The sequence below is a fragment of the Ranitomeya variabilis genome, chromosome 2, assembly GCF_051348905.1.
Source record: "Ranitomeya variabilis isolate aRanVar5 chromosome 2, aRanVar5.hap1, whole genome shotgun sequence".
In the NCBI taxonomy this organism is placed as follows: Eukaryota; Metazoa; Chordata; class Amphibia; order Anura; family Dendrobatidae; genus Ranitomeya; species Ranitomeya variabilis.
The window spans coordinates 779,641,675-779,663,894 of record NC_135233.1 but is presented as its reverse complement, the minus strand read 5'-3'; the positions used below and the strand labels follow the sequence as shown (position 1 = coordinate 779,663,894).

The 22,220-nt window shown below is 38.2% G+C and overlaps 1 protein-coding gene across 2 annotated transcripts in view; it reads right to left on the bottom strand.

Annotated features, from left to right (window-relative positions):
* The window catches only part of TBX18 (T-box transcription factor 18), a 67,262-nt gene that overhangs the window by 41,223 nt on the left and 3,819 nt on the right, over positions 1–22,220 (bottom strand). For both annotated transcript variants that reach the window (XM_077289786.1, XM_077289787.1), the window contains exons 3-4: positions 20,544–20,645; positions 15,361–15,532 (exon numbers count right to left, since the gene is read on the bottom strand). In XM_077289786.1, the coding sequence (XP_077145901.1) occupies positions 15,361–15,532; positions 20,544–20,645 (274 nt within the window). The remainder of the gene's footprint in view (positions 1–15,360; positions 15,533–20,543; positions 20,646–22,220) is intronic.

Here is a 22,220-nt window from a genome sequence, read left to right as displayed (position 1 = left end):
CAGGACCTGGCAGTTCCAGTGCTCACGCGCTGAAGGAGCCGATGTAATTGGCCGGCACATACCATGTGACCGGTCATTCCATTGATCACCAATGACATAAAAAAGTCCTTGTCGGTTTTTATCATATATTCCCTTGAGAAAGCAATTGACTAAAAAGTGAATTGCATGTTGGGGCTCTTAGGATCCAGCCTGGTACCACCCACCCTTCGCATACACTGCTAAGCGCTGTTCTTAGTAATGAGAATCTTTACTCTAAGACCATGATGTCAGATGTACTTTAACTTTTCACCTTATTGAATAAGCGCTTCTGCCTATTCTATACAGCCTATTGGTGGGTGTTTTGCACCGGTGGTCCTATATTTCCATCCTTATGCACCTTACAATTTTTCTATTGTACGTTTTGTATTGATCATTTACTATGTGTAATTAATAAAAATACTTCTTTTTAAACCGTAATACTCCTTTGTCCTCTTTGCTCTCTAGTACACATGGAGATGGTTATTTCCCTGGTTTGGGGTTTGTTTTGCACAATTTAGTGCTGTTTCTTTGAAGTAATTATGTTACCTGGTGTTGCTCTCATAGTTTAGGTTAAATGTATAACTATTTTATATGACAGATTCAGTAATATTAACAATGAAGTGAACTTGTTGTAAATTGTGAGCAATAGAATCTAAGCAGATCGGTATGTAGAATTGTGGGTTCAATATGACTTGTAATTTATTAATTCAAAGCCCTATTGACTCTAGGATTAGCATTCAATTGAGCATTCTTTCTACTCAGTGATTGACAGCATTTACTATATAAATGTGCTACAGAGGTAGCTGCTGGTCACTGGTTAGGACTGCCCACCAGACTACTAAGCCAGAGGCTTGATGCTAATAGATCAGCACATTTGAAGGGGTTTTCCCATGAACAAAGTTCGTTTAATTAGTTTAATTAACAGATCTTGGAATAAAAACAATTTCCACAATTGGAAGTGTTTTAAAAAAAATGTTCCTGTGCTGACATAATGTTATAAATGTGCCCCTGCTGTGTACTGTGTAATGGCTGTGTCTGACCGTACAGGAACATGGTCTGACTCCCGTCTCCAAGACTTTACACGTGCGGCGCCGATTCTTTGGAATGCACTACCTAGGTTAATACAATTAATCCCCAATCCCCACAGTTTTAAGCGTGCCCTAAAAACTCATTTGTTCAGATTGGCCTACCGCCTCAACGCATTAACCTAATTATCCCTGTGTGGCCTATTAATAAAAAAACAACAACATAATCACGTTCCTCCATCATGTTCTCATACACTTTATGCAGTTAATAGCCTCTGTGTCTGTACTGTTACATACTTAGGCAGTTAACTGGTTCATGCAGCTTTACATGAACACCCGAGCCTTACACTATGGCTGGTCCAAATAACTAAAGCAATTGTTACCATCCACCTCTCGTGTCTCCCCTTTTCCTCATAGTTTGTAAGCTTGCGAGCAGGGCCCTCATTCCTACTGGTATCTGTTTTGAACTGTGATTTCTGTTATGCTGTAATGTCTATTGTCTGTACAAGTCCCCTCTATAAGTTGTAAAGCGCTGCGGAATATGTTGGCGCTATATAAATAAAATTATTATTATTATTATTATTATTATGTCTGATAATATTATATCTCCTGGGCAGGGAGGAAGCAAAAGAGAGTATACTGACATTACAAATTCCATTGCAAATTATTATTTTTGTGAGGCAAAACAATGCTTGTTTTAAGCAATGTTTTACCTCAAAGAAAGAATCATTTGTGATCCCATGCTCTCCTGTCTGTATACTTTTTTGCTTCCTCCCCTGCCCAGGAGATGTGGTATGATCAGACTATATTCCTGTACAGTCAGACACAGCCACTACACAGTACATAGCAGGGCACATTTATAAGATTATCTCAGCACAGGAACATTTTATTAAAACAAATCCAATTGTGGAACTTATTGTTATTCAAATATCTATTAATTAAAATATCAATTAAAATTACTTTTGTTCATGGTAAAACCCCTTTAATTTCACCGGTTCAGCTTAAAAGAGATTTGAGATAGAAAAATAACACTAATAATGTACGTGTAAACATTTTATTCAAATAAATCTACTCCATAGTAAGTGGAATAAAAGTAACAAACATATTTCCACAAATCTGTCCTGTAATAAGTCCTTGTGATCACTGTACAATAAAACCTTGTATGTATTGTAATGACAAAATCTGTTACTGTAATAGTCATTTAATTAGTCATGGTGTTGACAGCTAGCACCAAGTTCTGCACATTTCTTTCATTTTTTAATAAATTAACCCCTTCCTGACATCTGACGTTATAGTACGTCAGATGTCGGGTCCCCTGCTTTGATGTGCGCTCCGGCGGTGAGCGCACATCAAAGTCGCGACATGTCAGCTGTTTTTTACAGCTGACATGTGCGCGCAATAGCGGCGGGTGAAATCGCGATCACCCGCCGCTATTAACTAGTTAAATGCCGCTGTCAAACGCAGACAGCGGCATTTAACTACCGCATCCGGACGTGCGGCCGGATATGAGCGCATCGCCGACCCCCGTCACATGATCGGGGGTCGGCGATGCTTGTACATTGTAACCATAGAGGTCCTGGAGACCTCTATGGTTACTGATCGCCGGTGGCTGTGAGCGCCACCCTGTGGTCGGCGCTCACAGCACACCTGCATTTCTGCTGTGTAGCAGCGATCTTATGATCGCTGCTGCATAGCAGAGCCGATCGCGTTGTGCCTGCTTCTAGCCTCCCATGGAGGCTATAGAAGCATGGCAAAAGTAAAAAAAAAAAGTAAAAAAAAATGTGAAAAAAATAAAAAAAATATAAAAGTTTAAACCCCCCCTCTTTCGCCCCAATCAAAATAAACCAAAATAAATCAATAAAAAAAAAACCCCAACCTACACATATTTGGTATCGCCGCGTTCAGAATCGCCCGATCTATCAATAAAAAAAAAGCATTAACCTGATCGCTAAACGGCGTAATGAGAAAAAAAATTGAAACGCCAGATTTACGTTTTTTTGGTCGCCACGACATTGCATTAAAATGCAATAACGGGCGATCAAAAGAACGTATCTGCACCAAAATGCTATCATTAAAAATGCCAGCTTGGCACGCAAAAAATAAGCCCTCACCTGACCCCAGATCACGAAAAATGGAGACGCTACGAGTATCGGAAAATGGCGCAATTTTGTTTTGTTTTGTTTTTTGCAAAGTTTAGAATTTTTTTTCACCACTTAGGTGAAAAATAACCTAGTCATGTTAGGTGTCTATGAACTCGTACTGACCTGGAGAATCATAATGGCAGGTCAGTTTTAGCATTTAGTGAACCTAGCAAAATAGGCAAGCAAAAAACCAGTGTGGGATTGCACTTTTTTTGCAATTTCACTGCACTTGGAATTTTTTTCCCGTTTTCTAGTACACGACATGGTAAAACCAATGATGTCGTTCAAAAGTACAACTCGTCCCGCAAAAAATAAGCCCTCACATGGCCAAATTGAAGGAAAAATAAAAAAGTTATGGCTCTGGGAAGGAGGGGAGCGAAAAACGAAAACGGAAAAACGGAAAAAGCTCCGGGGGACTCACAATTAATCCTGAAACTAATGAAAGTAAATATTTTACTAGAACGCTTCAGACACATTATTAATAGTAATATTCCTCATTGATATGCAATTAATACATTTAAAAGACAAACTTGCAAAAGATTTCAATAAAAAAATAAGATAAATAATACAATTTTCCACTGAATGTTTATAAAGAGTTTCATAGAGAAATATAGAAATATATAAAAATAAATAAATATATGACAGCCAAGATTTGCTTCGATAACTTGCGTATTACAGTAAATTCCTAAGAGGTCCACTTTTTGGAAAAGGAAGCAAAATGAAGGAAATGGAAAAAAAACGTAGTATTGTCCCATCACTACAGTATATTGCCACATAGCAGGGGAAAAAACATTAGACCATATGGTTGTCCCCAACTTCAGCAAGGCTCTAGTCATTACTCAAAAATAGCCAACAGGGATCCCAGTTGCTAGTCATAAATCGTCCTGGATCAGTATTAAGAGTCACTGAGTTTAGTGTCACCCTTGACATAATGTTGGTAGTTTCTCAACTGTAATGTGATGCCTCCAGGAAGCCTGGCAGCTTTCTTTTGGAAGCAATGAGAAAACCAAACAAAAAGACCCCATTAAGTCACCCATAACAATATAAGATCACAAATCAATCAATGATATTGATTTATTTTGACCAACAATGTGAAGTATGTTGCTAAAGTTTATAGAATCAAATCTATGGATATTGTGGCTAGCTTTTATGAAAGGCCAGTTAGGAGAACAAGAAGGAGTATGACATTGGGAGCTCAGATTTGTGTTTTTTTCTGTATGGTTGCAATTTCAAACAGCATTACAGGCCATGCCTAAAGATCTTTCAGTTTTTTGGCCTTTTATTAGAGATATAAGTGGTATTGTATTGTCAGTATGTTCCTTCCCCTTTAAAAATTTAACTGTCTAGAGGTTAAATAGGTCATCCTATTATAATAACCCCTCTATACACCTTATTTGGGCACAAGGATTAATTTGGAAGAAAAAAAATGTCTATGAATACCCCAAAACAAAAAAAAAGAAAACGTATTCTAGACTAAGTCCACATTGAGTGTATAGAAAATCATCCACGTTTCATCCAGAAAAATAGGCAATTTTAATTTCAATTGTAATCCATATGCAATTAGTATGGCATCTGTATGGCATACATATTTATACATCAACAGTTAAAAAAATAGTATGCAAAGTGTGTGACCAAATTAATGATAGTATTAAGGATTGATTTAAAAAGATTAAAAATAAACATGCATTTGTTGGGCGAACCACAAGGGAAACCCCCGTGATAAAATGACTTGGCATAAAGCAGGCCTAATATATTCATCCAGTTCACATAGAAACAAGTAACAGTTGATAGTACAGAATTAATGACTAAAGCAGATCACACTGCAGTGCCAACAAAGATTCCCTGAAACATAAAGTAAATTGGAGCAGATGCTAACGTAGCTAGGTATGGCGGCTCACCCACCAACACACCTGACATGCGTTTCACCCAAGTCTCATCCAAAAATATGGAAAACAGACAACAACATAAAGTTAGTGCAAAAATCAAGCTATGAACAAACTTTTAGAACACTAATTAACACAAAACTATATTGAGAACTGCTCAGTTCAAGTACTAATCCAAAGAAATTAATGAGATGATGCGTCGCATTTACCAACAAGTGCTATAAATAAGATACCAAAAATCTCAAAAACTTGAGCCAATCTGGCAAAACTGATAGCATATTCAGAATCAGCACCCCAAAAATACCCCAAATTCATTAAAATATTTTGGACACCAGAAAAAAAATTTTTTTTTGTTGACCTGTGTTATTGGCCACCATTATCAGAAGCAGAGACTACAAGAAATGTTATGACAGTCCCTACAGATGAAAGTGTTAGGCCATCACTTGTGCCTCTCGGTCAGTATTTTACACCAGTACATGTAAGTTAAAAAGCAGGCGGGGAATTTAGATAAAAAAGTGTCATTGAATAGTCTTTTGACTTGCCTCTATCTTTTGCTTACAAATAGTGATGCAAAATACTGTCTGGAATACCAACTGGCATGTGAAAGTGGCAAATTAACGATTATTATTATTATCGATCTCCACTCCATACAGAACCCCGGTTCTCAAGGTCGATAGGAGCCATGGCGGTCTGACTCCAAGTGATCGGAAACTTATCCTTTGCATAAAAGATAACTTTCAGACTTAAGAACACATTTTTAATGTGAATTCTATGCTGTGTTTAATATTTTTGAAAGAATATTTCTGTACTTTTTTCCTATTATTTATACATAATTGCTCAAAAAAAATAAAACAAAGAGTTGCCGAATAAAAAGAGTAATCAAATATCAACCTCACTTTCTTTAACCCCTCACCAACAACCTTGTCTGCAAGGTCAGATTGTGTATGCACGGCTGGCATGTATTGGTTTACATACATATTTTTAGATATCCCATTTTTTTAAGATTAACTATTATTAATTTTAACATTTCTATTGATGGTGGCACATCTTAATGCCAAGTATAATATTATTACACAGGGATTTTAATTGTGTAATTGTGTGTAATTGTGTAATTTTAAATGCAGAAGTGGTGCATATGTTTCTATGATACTTTTCCTCTGATTGTTCCACTCCTGGTTTTGGCTTACATATACTGATGTAAAATACTGACCAAATACTGAATGTGTGAATGTGGCCTTAAGGCTGTCTCTGAATGGAAGTCCTAACTTATAACATACTAGATGGAGGCCCGATGCTATCGCATCGGGAGGGCGGTAATGTCACGATGGGGGCCGGCTTTGCAGCGTTGAGAATCTCCCCCCCATGTGCTCACCCACGTATCCACTCTCTCTTTCCCCATGTGCTGACTTCTCCCGTCTGTGATCTCTTCTTTGACCTGTCTACCCCATGTGCTATCCCCCTCGTCTGCTGTCTCTCTCCTTCCTGTACGGTGTTCTCCTCTCATGTGCAAGAGGCTGCATACGGCGTATACAATGTGTGTGTGGTGCGTATGGTATATACAGTGTGTGTTTGTGTGTGTGTGTGGTGCATACGTCGTATACAGTGTGTGTGCATCTGTGTGGTGCGATGATGTTCCGCTGGTGGTACCACGCAAGAGGCTGGTACCACCAGCAGTTTCCATATTGAGACACCCATCACTTGGGTGTCCTAATATGGAAGTCGGTGAACTTACGCCGCTTGGAATTCTGGGATCCGGACACATCTGGACGGAACAGGATGTGAAGACATTGCAAGGTAAGTATATATTAAGATTTCCACCTATAAATATGTAAAGGTGAATGTGATATTGACTATTTTAGTGTCATTTCTTTGGTATGACTTAAGCATAAAATGCTAACTAATTACTTTTAGGCAGATGAAAAGGATTTTAGCATAAGCGTTAATAAGAAATGGAAATGAAAACATTTAATTGGAAGAAACTAAACAATTCCGGGAAATTGAAGACACATGGAAAGCCTAGACAGACTCCATGATTTCACTATGTGTTCAACTTGGCAAGCTCACTTGGACTTGTCATAGATTTTACCCTGGCTACTAGGAAAACTATTGGCCATTACAGGTTGCTTCTCCAGTAACCATGTATTCACTATACTGCTTCTAAATAATCTATGGGCCCAATTAACCATTTTTAATTTTTTTTATTTTTTTTTACGTTTTGTGTAATTTTATTTACAGATTTTATTTTTGCACCAAATTCATGAAATAATATGCATGTGGTTTATGCTCTTTGTTTTTTTTTTTAACTTGTTCTGTTACTTTTTATATCAAAAAAGTTGTGCATGCCCTCACCCTATCCAGGTCATACAGATGAGAATTTGAGGGATCCTTTTGTACTTGTGGTTTGAAGTCTGTATATCCTCTTTGACACTCTGCCTAGCCCCGCCACTAATTACTGCCACTTGATAGGTTGGTATTTGACCTTCATATTGTTATATTTTGGTATGGATGCTGACCAGTCGTTGTCTCTGGGTGGTATATTCCTTATGTCTCTTGCATGTTGAGCAGCAGTTGCTTTAAGACATTTTCTGATTTTGATATATGTCCTTTCAACTACAGAGTATGTCCCATCTGCTTGTCTATCTTAGGCTCATTATTTTAATATGTAATTTGTGGCATTCATCAATGAAAACCTTATATGATATCATTAATATTGACTGATGTAGCTTGGGATGCCATAACCTACATATACCGGCTTCATAAGTTCCTTCTGTATATAATATACTAATGCATATACATGCCTTTTATTGTGTATTGATACTTTTCTCATCTGATCCTGGATGTGTGGGGTCTCATTGTCATTTCTTCCTTTTTTAATGAAAGTAAACATTCTTTAATGGTTCATTTTGTTTAAATAATAAAATATACAAATTTTAATGAATAGCTGCATTAGCTTCCTTTCTTTTTTGGTCTCCTGTCAGTTGGAAGTGCTACGTAAATAGACCGTTGTCTTTTTCTTGGATTTTTTTAATGCTTAAATTGTAAAAATTTGCACAAAAATTTCAGACGTACTGAAAAACAGGCAAATGCAAAAAAAGTGAGTTTAAAATGAATGATGAACGTGGGACAAAGTAAAAAAAAAAGGTGCAAAGCACAAAAAATTAACAAAAACAGATGCAAATATAATAATGAATCAGGTTCAATATGTTTTTTGAGATATTTTTGGAAATACTGAAACACCCCACCCAGATACACTGTAATAATTGATTACAAACAATGACAAATAAACATAGCTGCTTTATTACAACAACAGCATCACTCCTATCTGTGTTTACACCAGAAAAGTGGCCTAGAAGTGTTGAAAAATCCCAAACGTTATGTGTAACGAGAAGTTGTTCAAAAATGTTGTGACTTTTGGAGATTTCACGGCAGTTTGAATCAGCTCTGTCGAAATGGTCAGAGCTGAGGAAAAGCTGGTGGCGGAAGCACACCCGCCCAACAAACTCATCAAATTTTCTGGTGTTTTATATACCAGAAATGCATTTCTGGCATGGCGCACAGAGGACTCTTAATGAATTTGGCTTTTCCAACTCCAACAAGACTGACATGAGCTTGCATGACGCCAGTCTTGATGAATGGGCCCATATATGTCTCTGATTTCTAATGGTGCTAGAACGTAGCGCTGAACAACTTGTAGGTTTTGTACAGTCTTGTAATACGGTGCTGAGCATGAGCCCTACATGTAATTTAAGATGTAATCTATAGGTGAACAGTGTATTTTTGCTCCCCAGCATAATACTGAAAATAGACATAACTGCAACCTCATGGATTCCAGTGAAACTCTTTAACAGATTTTCCAGCTAACATCCATGATTTAAACTTATGGTCTCCTAAACATATGGCAGATAGATCTTTGGCCACTGTCCGGCTCCATCACCCATGTGTCACTGCACTCTCTACAATTACACCCCTTATTTTTTATTTTAGCGTCTAGATTTGTTAATATTGTACAAAATGAATAGAAAATCTTTGAAGACATTTGGCCATCAAATTATACCCAGATTATAATGTTGTGTCCCCTAGTTGTAAATATGCAGCAACATGCATAACATCACACTTTATTAGATGCAGCATGACCTGAGACTTGGGTGAGCCAGGTCTCCTCAACATTCATAAGCTATGGGGCTTCCATGCTTGCCCCCGCATTCCCACAGTTGACCATCAGCTTTCTACCTATTACCATGCAATCAGTGGCAGGAGATGATGCAGCTCTTGAATACAGAGGACTCCTGAATGTGTCACATCATTGAGAGTTCTCTTTAGCTCAGCTTGTGCTGCATCTTATATATATTACTTTGATTTTTTTTCTCATTACGCCATTTACCAATCGGATTAATTCTTACTTTTCACCTGCTTCAATAGTCTCCTTAGGAGACTATGTTTAGCAGAAATGATCACCTGCTATGAACGACGGCCACAGCGTGTTATGAACACTTGATTTCATAAAAGCATACAGCAAAAAATATTTGTAAGTCTGCTCAAAATCTGATATTAAATAGAATGTGTCCAAAGCCATGACAATCAATTAAATTCACTATAAGCCTTCTTCAACAACAAATAAAATGACCCCGTTTGACTGTAGTAAGCAATCACATTGCAACTTGGATTTCCAATTTAGAAAAAATATAGTGAACCAGTGCCAAAAAATACTGTAGTATGGCTGCAGAGCTCTTTGGACATCTTACCCTTTAAGTCCAATAGAGTATATGTAGAAAAATAATTAGCACTCTTAATAATGTGAGAAAAGTGATGGACTTTTTATTAGCCCATGCGGCAACGTTTCAGTTCCATAACAGAACCTTTCTCTGTTATCGAAACGGTTATGGAACCGATACGTTGCCACATGGGCTATTAAAAAGTCCACCATTTTTTTCACATTATTAGGATTGCTGCTTTATATATATTTACAGTGGGCATAATGAGTATTTGATACACTGCCGATTTTGCAAGTTCTCCCACCTACAAAGAATGGAGAGGTCTGTAATTTTTATCGTAGGCACACTTCAACTGTGAGAGACAGAATCTAAAAATAAAAACTAGAAAATCACATTGCATGAATTTTAAATTGAAAAGGATTAACCAGCTCACCCCAGCTAGGCATCCCAGGAGGCACGGATCTACAAGGAACCACTTGTAGAAATGAAGAGAGGAAATGATCCAGCTTCCAAGCTTGCAAAAAATTACACATTTACACGTTTCGAACATGCATTGTGTTCTTTAGCAAAGCTAAGTCAAGCTGGATCAGTTCCTCTCTTCATTTCTCCAAATGAGTTTTAGATAATTGAATTGCATTTAATTGCTTGAAATAAGTATTAGATCACCTACCAACCAGCAAGAATTCTATTAGTTTTCTTTAAGAAGCCCTCCTACTCTGCACTTATTACCTGTATTAATTGCACCTGCTTCAACTCGTGACTTGTATAAAAGACGCCTGTCCACACACTCAACTTATCACACTGCAACCTCCCCACCATGGCCAAGACCAAAGAGCTGTCTAAGGAGACCAGAGACAAAATTGTAGACCTGCACAAGGCTGGGATGGGCTACAGAACAATAGGCAAGCATATTGGTGAGATGGCAACAACTGTTAGCACAATTATAAGAAAATGGAAGAAACACAAGATGACTGTCAATCTTCCTCAGTCTGGGGCTACATGCAAGATCTCACCTCGTGAGGTAAGGATGATTCTGAGAAATGTCAGGAATCGGCCATGAACTACACGGGAGGACTGGGTCAATGATGTGAAGAGAGCTGGGACCACAGTCTCAAACATTACCATTGGTAACATACTACGCCGTCATGGATTAAAATTCTGCAGAAAACTCAAGGTTCCCATGCTCAGGCCAGCACATGACCAGGCCTGTTTCAAGTTCGCCAATAACAATCTGGATGATCCAGAGCAGGCTTGGGAGAAGGTCAAGTGGTCAGATGAGACCAATATAGAACTTTTTGGTTTCAACTCCACTTACAGTGTTTGGAGGAAAGAAGGATGTATACAGCCCCAAGAACACTGTCCCAACTATGAGGCATGGTGGGGGAAACATGATACTTTGGGAGTGCTTTTCTGCAAAGGGAAAAGGATGACTGCACTGTATTGAAGGGAGGATGGTTGGAGTTATGCATTGCAAGATTTTAGCCAACAACCTCCTTCCCTCAGTAAGAGCATTGAAGATAGGTCATGGCTGGGACTTCTAGCATGACAATGACCCAAAACACACAGCCAGGGCAACTAAAAATCAATTCAAGGCCCTGAAGTAGCCTAGCGAGTCTCCAGACCTGAACCTAATAGAAAATCTTTGTAGCAATGTGAAACTAAATGTTGCCCAGAGACAGCGCCAAAACCTGAAAGATCTGGAGAAGATCTGTATGGAGGAGTGGGCCAAAATCCCTGATGCAGTGTGTGCAAACTTGGTTAAGAACTACAGGAAACATCTGACCGCTGTAATTGCAAACAAAGGTTTCTGTACCAAATATTAAGTTCTGTTTTTCTATTGTATCAAATACTTATTTAATGCAATAAATGCAAATGAATTATGTAAAAATCATACAATGTGATTTTCTGGAATTTTTAAGATTCTGTCTCTCACAGTTGAAGTGTAGGTGATCAAACAGGTATTTCTGCAATAAAATGAAATGTAATTATGTAAAAATCATTCAATGTGATGTTCTATTTTTACTTTTAGATTCCATCTCTCACAGTTGAAATGAACCTACAATAAAAATTACAGACCTTCCCATTCTTTATAGGTGGGAAAAGTTGCTAAATTGGCGGTGTGATAAATACTTATTTTCACCACAATATATATATATATATATATATGTTAGAGATAGGCAAGCCACTTTGTGGAGCACCCGTCCACTGTCCAGATCAGTGTTCTCTGGCCATGGCCAGGAGCTGTGCGATTTTCCTGACCCTCTGAGATCACAGGGTTGTGTTATGATTTGCTGTACTCCCACGTCATCACCTGTGCACTGCACATCGCACATATGATCCAATGCCAGGCCGGCAAAACCAACGCTGCACCAAGGAACCCTAAGTCAGGAAATTTACACAGCTCTTGTCCACAGCCAGAGAACACTGACCTGGACCATGGACCGTGGTTGTGCTCAGTCGTAAGCACACACACATACATATACTGTATATATAGTTACATAGTTACATAGTTATTAAGGTTGAAGGAAGACTGTAAGTCCATCTAGTTCAACCCATAGCCTAACCTAACATGCCCTAACATGTTGATCCAGGGGAAGGCAAAAAAAACCCATGTGGCAAAGAGTAACTCCACCATGGGGAAAAAAATTCCTTCCCGACTCCACATACGGCAATCAGACTAGTTCCCTGGATCAACGCCTTATCAAGGAATCTAGTGTATATACCCTGTAACATTATACTTTTCCAGAAAGGTATCCAGTCCCCTCTTAAATTTAATTAATGAATCACTCATTACAACATCATACGGCAGAGAGTTCCATAGTCTCACTGCTCTTACAGTAAAGAATCCGCGTCTGTTATTATGCTTAAACCTTCTTTCCTCCAGACGTAGCGGATGCCCCCTTGTCCCTGTCACCGGTCTATGATTAAAAAGATCATCAGAAAGGTCTTTGTACTGTCCCCTCATATATTTATACATTAAAATAAGATCACCCCTTAGTCTTCGTTTTTCCAAACTAAATAGCCCCAAGTGTAATAACCTATCTTGGTATTGCAGACCCCCCAGTCCTCTAATAACCTTGGTCGCTCTTCTCTGCACCCGCTCCAGTTCAGCTATGTCTTTCTTATACACCGGAGACCAGAACTGTGCACAGTATTCTAAGTGTGGTCGAACTAGTGACTTGTATAGAGGTAAAATTATGTTCTCCTCATGAGCATCTATGCCTCTTTTAATACATCCCATTATTTTATTTGCCTTTGTAGCAGCTGCCTGACACTGGCCACTGAATATGAGTTTGTCATCCACCCATACACCCAGGTCTTTTTCATTGACGGTTTTGCCCAGAGTTTTAGAATTAAGCACATAGTTATACATCTTATTACTTCTACCCAAGTGCATGACCTTACATTTATCCCCATTAAAGCTCATTTGCCATTTATCAGCCCAAGCTTCTAGTTTACATAAATCATCCTGTAATATAAAATTGTCCTCCCCTGTATTGATTACCCTGCAGAGTTTAGTGTCATCTGCAAATATTGAAATTCTACTCTGAATGCCCCCTACAAGGTCATTAATAAATATGTTAAAAAGAAGAGGGCCCAATACTGACCCCTGTGGTACCCCACTGCTAACCGTGACCCAGTCCGAGTGTGCTCCATTAATAACCACCCTTTGTTTCCTATCCCTGAGCCAGCTCTCAACCCACTTACACATATTTTCCCCTATCCCCATTACTCTCATTTTATGTAACAACCTTTTGTGTGGCACCGTATCAAAAGCTTTGGAAAAGTCCATATATACTACGTCCACTGGGTTCCCTTGGTCCAGTCCTGAACTTACCTCTTCATAGAAGCTGATCAAATTAGTCTGACATGAACGGTCCCTAGTAAACCCGTGCTGATACTGGGTCATGAGGTTATTCCTCTTCAGATACTCCAGCATAGCATCCCTTAGAATGGGATATATATATATACACTCACTGGCCACTTTATTAGGTACACCTGTCCAACTTCTTGTTAACACTTAATTTCTAATCAGCCAATCACATGGCGGCAACTCAGTGCATTTAGGCATGTAGACATGGTCAAGACAATCTCCTGCAGTTCAAACCGAGCATCAGTATGGGGAAGAAAGGTGATTTGAGTGCCTTTGAACGTGGCATGGTTGTTGGTGCCAGAAAGGCTAGTCTGAGTATTTCAGAAACTGCTGATCTACTGGGATTTTCACGCACAACCATCTCTAGGGTTTACAGAGAATGGTCCGAAAAAGAAAAAAAATCCAGTGAGCGGCAGTTCTGTGGGCAGAAATGCCTTGTTGATGCCAGAGGTCAGAGGAGAATGGGCAGACTGGTTCGAGCTGATAGAAAGGCAACAGTGACTCAAATCGCCACCCGTTACAACCAAGGTAGGCCTAAGAGCATCTCTGAACGCACAGTGCGTCGAACTTTGAGGCAGATGGGCTACAGCAGCAGAAGACCACACCGGGTACCACTCCTTTCAGCTAAGAACAGGAAACTGAGGCTACAATTTGTACAAGCTCATCGAAATTGGACAGTAGAAGATTGGAAAAACGTTGCTTGGTCTGATGAGTCTCGATTTCTGCTGCGACATTCGGATGGTAGGGTCAGAATTTGGCGTAAACAACATGAAATCTTTGGGATGTGGTGGAATGGGAGATTCGCATCAGGGATGTGCAGCCGACAAATCTGCGGCAACTGTGTGATGCCATCATGTCAATATGGACCAAAATCTCTGAGGAATGCTTCCAGCACCTTGTTGAATCTATGCCACGAAGAATTGAGGCAGTTCTGAAGGCAAAAGGGGTCCAACCCGTTACTAGCATGGTGTACCTAATAAAGTGGCCAGTGAGTGTATATAGATATATATTAGTGCAACTTTCATACTGCTATTACCTATGACTCTGATTTTATTTATTAAGTCAAGTCTGTCGCTTGGATAGTCTATAGGGCTTTTTCTGCTCTTATCTAAATATACGTATAAATATATATATATTCAGAAATCTACCACAATATAATCCCATATTAGAAAGCACGTAGCCTCAATGTTAGCCGCCATAAATGTTGCTGTACTTATACAAATTCCCCATTAAAGAAACAGATAATAATTTCAAGAGCCAGCATAAAATTACAATGCCTTGTCCCAGATTGTAAACAGATACACATTAGTTCTCTTGTTGGCAAATTTAGTAAATACATCTTGGATTCATTTGCACAGTTATAAAAATAAGCCCAAAGAGCATTTAAACACATAGTTATATTTTCCTAAACTCTTTTATGGAATCTCGTAATTTCTTACCATGCAGAATATAAATAATTCACCAAATATGGAAAACAAAGTTATTTTATCCTAAGCAATGGTTAGCCATTATCAATGTTTAAATGTTGAACTGTTTGTATGATGAAGAGAGGCGTTATCCATATGTGGCTCATTGGCATGGTACCACCATTATCTAGCTCTCTCTATGTGGATTGTCCATCATGACTATAATCGTAAAATCCATATAAATCTCTTCATGTAGAACAGCAGAGAAACAACAAACTCATTTCTCGGTGCTCATACTCACATGGCCTTGGTCATCCAGCTCATTATTGGTGAGCTTTAATTTATCAAAACTAATGACTTGTCTCATCCATGTCTCTCCTGATGCTGGCGAATCTGGATGGATATAAACCCGAGGAGGAACTGGAGAGTCTGCATTGCCCGCAACCATCCATTTGGAACTGTGGTAAACATAGCTGAAGAAATATGTAAGAAAATGAATTTTGTCAATGATGTTATTCTGCACAGCATAATGAGCAAATATCTGCAATTAGAAATGTAGTATAGATTTTCTGATTCGCTATGTCTCTTTCCTCATGTGCAGGTATTGCAGGACCTTAGGTATCCATGGTTACAACCACTGCTAAAGTGACAATTGGTAACCATGGATACCTAAAGTCCTGCAATGCCTGCACATGAGGAATAATACATAGCGAATCAGAAAAACTATACTACATTTCTAATTGGAGGCATTTGCTAATATTATTATTATTACACCTACTCCATATTGGGATAGGATCTTGGAGATGGGAATACCCCTTTAATGATAACAACTGAAAGCAGTCTCTCTGGTACATATTTTTGGATCAAAAAGGGGGAAAATTCTAAACATTGGAAAAAAAATTGCTCCTCTCCCTTGTGCCACAATCTGATAATTATGTGCAAGAGGTCTAAGGCCACATTTATGTTGCAAATCTATAAAAAGTTACATGCAGAAGAACTCGTAAAACTAGCACAATTTTTGAGTCAGTCTTCCGATATGTATACAATTTCACAAATTCACACTTTTTTGCTCAGCAATAGTGATGAGCGACTGTATTCCTTGCTTGGGTTTTCCTGAGCACGCTCGGGTGACCTCCGAGTATTTGACTGCTCAGAGATTTAGTTTTCATCACGGCAGCTGAATGATTTACAGCTACTAGCCAGGCTGAGTACATGTGGGGGTTGCCTGGTTGCTAGGGAATCCACACATGTAATCAGCCTGGCTAATAGCTGTAAATCATCCAGCTGCCGAGATGAAAACTATATCTCCGAGCAGTAACAAATACTCAGAGGTCACCTGAGCGTGCTCTGGAAAACCCGAGCAACGAGTACACTCGCTCATCACTATTCAGCAATTGTCCTAGATTTATTGAAAAAAAATGACAATTGAATTATTTTTATTGTTATTTCTCCAGTCACTGACCCAAAAAAATGGCAGGCAAATCCTGCAATAACTTGTCACATACGGACACACGTAGACTGATGTACACTAGCATACTTAGAGATGAGCGCTCTACCACGACACCTTGTATATTCTTCAAAAAGGAGTTTTAGGCTAGGGCTACACAACCTCATGTATTGCTTACCATGAACATTGTTTGTGGCATCACAACGTCACACCTAATATTTGTCACCACCTATGTACTTCAACGTGTCTGAAACACAAAATGTTGCTCTAAAATGTTGAAGACAAGTCAATGCCAAGTTGTGGAAATGTTTTTAGCTGCAAAATTTATCTGAGAATTGCTGTTGAAAAAAATAAAATCGCCTTGTGGCACTAACCCTTAGGGAACGCTCAGACGAGTGTGTAATATTGACGTGTGCTGTCCGTAGTTTCGGTACAAGTGCGATTTCTCAGAACACCAGATCGCACCTGGACCAGTGATATTCATTCCGGTCCGATTATTTCCTTGGCCAAGTCTGAGTCCATAAAAAAAATCAGACCATATTCAAATGACAATCTCGGACTGACAGAATGGAGAAGATGGGGATTTTTCTGTGTTTTTTTCATTCTGCACATCTAAGAAAACTCTGATCAAACTCTGATCAGCGTGTGATTAGCATAATTGGAGCAATCTCGGATGGAGAACATACAGTCGTTTGACCCTAGTCAGAGTCAGAGTCAGCACACTGCCCAATGTAAATCATCAGGGTCGTTCATAAAGCAATTTTTTCATGAAATCCAAGGGTCCGTATGAAAAAAAATCACAGCATGCACAATTCTCTTCTGAATCTCAGATAAGACTATGGGTTGGCAAACAAAATATTGGATCCCATACGAATCATCTGTACAGAATCCGATTTTTCTGGGTACATTTTCATGTAAACTACATTTGATCAGGCACATTTTAAATTGTTGTATAAAAATGGATACCACTCGGATTTCATACGAACGTAAAATATGGATGAAAATCAGACGATTTTTCAAATGCTCGTCTGACCCCGGCCTTAATGGGATTCATCAATAGATTCATAATGTTATGTCAAAATATATTTACTAGTAAGAACCAAAGCGTAAAATGCCTGAGGTCAATGGAATGTAGATTGCACAACTGATAGGAACCAAAGTAAACTCGCATGCAGTTTTAATCCCATAAAAATTAATGAATTGGATCTGTGAAAGCGCTGATTTTTACAAAACATGTAAAGAAAATGCTGGTGTGAACGCAGCCTGGGGCCTGAGAGTTACTTGGATTTTTTGCCAAACAGAAATGGATTCAAGACTGAGAAATCTTAAGATATTTTCCGCTTTTTTGGTGCATTTAGGTCTATAATTCTAAATAGCTGCGATCTCATGCTACATACTAATAAATACTAACAGACCTGGTTTGCTCAGTTGCAATTTCCAGATCATGTTAAATACGAGGGACCAAATATAGAACATTTTGTTGTGTTGATATTTTTCTACTCTGGGGATGATTTAGCTCTGAAAATGTTCAAGTAAATGACAGTATCATATTCCCAGGCATTAAAAAGCACAGGCAGATCTGCTGCGTAATGGCTGAGATCTGCAACTATATTCTAGTATATCATTTGGCATAAGGAATGTTATATATAGACAAGAAATGCTACAAGGTACTGTTTAGTTAAATAAAAACAAAATATAATATACAGATGGTTCCATAACTTGTGGTATTGCATTTATGTAAAATATGGAACACTCTATTGTGCTAAGATGAGAAACATCAAACATTTAGGGTATGTGCACACGTCCGGAATGCATGCAGAATTTTCCTGAGATAAACCTGAGGTTTTCCGCAGGAATTCTGCATGCGGTTTTTTTTGCATTTTATGCGCGGATTTTGCGCATTTTTTGCGGATTTTATGCGGATTTTTTGCGTTTTTTTCCGGACACTCCAAAACAATGGGAAATCCGCAAAAAATCCGCAAAAAATAATAAACATGATGCTTCTTTTCCCGCAATGCGTTTTTTTTGCCGAAAAAAAGGCATCATGTGCACAAAAAATGCGGAATGCATTCTAAATGATGGGATGCATATCTATGCATTTATTATGCGTTTTTATAGCGTTTTTATCGCGAAAAAAACACGCAAAAAACGCGAAAATTCCTGAACATGTGCACATACCCTTATACTTTATGTACATTGCCTGAATATTATTCACTGCAGTATGATTCTACTAGCAATATATCTAACAAGTCATCCATCCATCTATCTATATAATATTTATCTATCTCTAACTCTATCAGTCTGTCTGTATGATCACAGATCTGCCTCATAACTATGTTTCCTTCTCTCCCTCAATCTATCATCTATACTTCATAAATATTATTTACCTACCGATCTTGTCATGTATCTGCCTATCAGTTATCTATCTACTCATCAATTTACCTATTATCTATCTATCTATTTATCCAACTATTTACCTATCTATTATCTATTCATCTATTTACCTATCTATCCATGAATCTATCCATCTATCTATTATCTGTCTATCTAGTAATGCAACTATTTATCAATCTCATATCTATCTATTTTCTTATCTATCTAGTCATCTATTCAAATATCTATCTTTCTATCCATCTATTTATCTATCTATTTATCTATCTATCCATCTACCTATCTATCATCTGTCCATCTATCTATCTATCTATCTATCTATCTATCTATCTATCTATATTTCTATTTATCTATTTATCCATCTATCTACAGATCTATCTGACTTATATGTATCTTCCTACCTCTAATCCTATTATATATTCATCTATCTACATAATATCTATTATCTATCTATCTATCTATCTATCTATCTATCTATCTATCTATCTATCTATCTATCTATCTATCATCTATCCCTTATGCTTCTCCCTGGCCCTCATTTTCTTATATAGCCATTTATCTACCTCATATGGATCTTTCTGTAAAAAAACAAACAAAAAAAACCAAACAGTAAATCATTAAAGTTGTATATGTGGAAAAAACACAACTCGGCTTTAGCAGCAAAAAAATCCACATAATGCCAGCAGAAGTGGAGTTGCAGTATTGTTTTCCGTAGGTATTTCCATAAAATGGAGAACAACGTTATCTGCTCTGCCTTTATTATGTCCACGCGTGTGTCCCACTGACTACTCAGATCCAGCAGTGTTCACTCTGCCGCCAAAAACGCAGCACAGACACCCGACCCTCCAATAACCGCAGAGGAAAACAGCAGCAAATAAACGCAGCCCCCTGTCTGCTAGGAAACAGCAGTCCAGTAATGACCGATCTGTTCACTGTATGATCCAGCTGGGGCTCTAAGAAATGTGCGATGTGCACAAGGAGCGATCAGCAGTGTGAACTGATCGTGCTGGAAAACCGCTCGTATCTGGAGAGGAGCGCTCAGCCAGAAGCCGCATCATCCGCAGCGCATCCAGAGCGGCCGAGCGTGCAGAGACCAGCAGTGGGACTAGCTGACACCAGAAGAGCGGCCACAAACAAGAAGGAGCAGTCACAAATGCATACTTATGTTCGATAAATCACTGGGACAAAGAAGACCCTCCGAGAGCTAAGGCACAGTGTTACCTCCTTGCCATATATCACACACACATACTTAAATATATCTATTATATATATGCACACATACAAACATATATATATATATATGTGTGTGTGTGTATATATACATAGATGTGGATATATGTATATATATATATATGTTTGTATGTGTGCACATATACAGTATATATATATATATATTTAAGTACGTATATATATATACATATATATTATATGTGCACACATACAAACATATATATAGAGATATATATCTATATATAGATATATATACAGTAAAACGAATTAGTCCTCCTGAGATATACACTTACACACACACACACACACATACATATAGCATAGAAATCAACTAAGACCCTGTTAGAACTCAGTTACAATGTTATTACTTCTTTGCCATATAGCAGTTGTCAAAGAGAGAATAGCTTTATAATTACCGATATCTTTTATTGTCCACTGGCACTATGTCCATGACTATATAGTATTGCTGGTGAGGGTCTAGCCCAGAAATCTTCACCCTCATTGCTGGGAACATCCGCCTATGAAATAAATATACCGCAATAATACATTTAAAATAATCAAATGAATACATAAATGATGATGAACTAATGATGAATGAATAAATAATGTGAATAAAGCTAACCCGTACAGTGAAGGCTAATAATAAGGACAGGAGTGTAGGGTGCTGGATATTCTAGTGTGTTGCTAGGTGTGTGGATGATTTATGAGGACACAGTGTCCAGTGTGAGCCCCCAATGTATGGCAGACCCTGCACAGCACATTGACAGCCAAGAAAGTGTCCTCCTGCTATTTCCCCCTGTGCACCTGTAGAACATAGAGGTTTGGCTGAGACTCCCCTGGACAAACAGAGCATTGTACAGCATTTCCAAGGCTGCTATAGAGGCAGGGAAGTGTAGCCTGGAACATATGGATTTCATCAGATATGTTTGTGCAATATTTAATAAGCTGAGTTCCTTGTATAATATCCAGTTTTCTTGTACATCTGTCTTTGAACCGTGTCTTTTTAGAAGAAGACCCAATTCATGGAGCTGCTCTAATGAGCAGTGCACAGGCTGCTGCTACAAATGGCCAACTGCTGGAGCAGATCTCCCATCTGCAGTCACTTCATCATCCTGTAAGCTTCAATTTAGGTGCTGGGAGCCCATCCTGCTGTCCTTCTAATATGGAAATCTAGACATGTCAGCTGTCCCTGGTGGCCTCAGCAAGGCTACACAAATCATTGCATTAAAGACTAAACAAAAATGTTTATTGCAACCATGTGTCTTATTAGCATACAAAGTTACAAGAGGTAGGTTGCTAAGTAAAAAACGGCTTTGGGGATTATTTTATTTCCCAATATATATATATATTTATTCATATATATTATTATATTATTATATTATTTATATTATATTATTCATGTATATATTTATATTTAATTCTTATTTACTTATAAAAATAAAAAAATAAAATAATAAAATGATCTATATATTATTTTATTATTTTTTCTTATTTATGTCTATAAATAGGAATATATATATAACAACTTCAGTCATTTGGGTGTCAAGCGACATTAGTGTAAATTTTCACTGTATAAAATAATTGTATTTACAATAGCAGCTACTTGTACAGGTTGGGATTAAAGCACTAGTGTTACTTCTGATTCATAGACAGTGATCACTGCTCTCTAGATCTGATGTTCTAATCTATGCTGGCCTTGTATTACTTTAACAGCAAACTTATTTCCTGACCTAAGTTAGCTTTTTCTGGCACATGTGGTGGTCTCACAGTCCCTCAGTGATATGTACTGGAGAACCCTGGCTTGAGGACTCATATAAACCCTCCCATGAACCTGTATGCTGGACTGATAGAACTATATTTCACTTTAATCCTGGGTCTTGTTTACTCTCTCATTACTGGCTGGAGATCATAACTGAGGTTTTCAAGGCAAAGTCCTCTCATCAGCTCCAGGTGAATATCCCATAATGTTTGTGTGAGCAGTTATGGGTTCAGGTTTTGGTGAAGGCTGCAAACTATGTAATGGCAGAGGTGATTTACAGTGTATGGTGTTTATCCAGCAAACACATCATGGTGGAAACATTCAGAGTGAGATG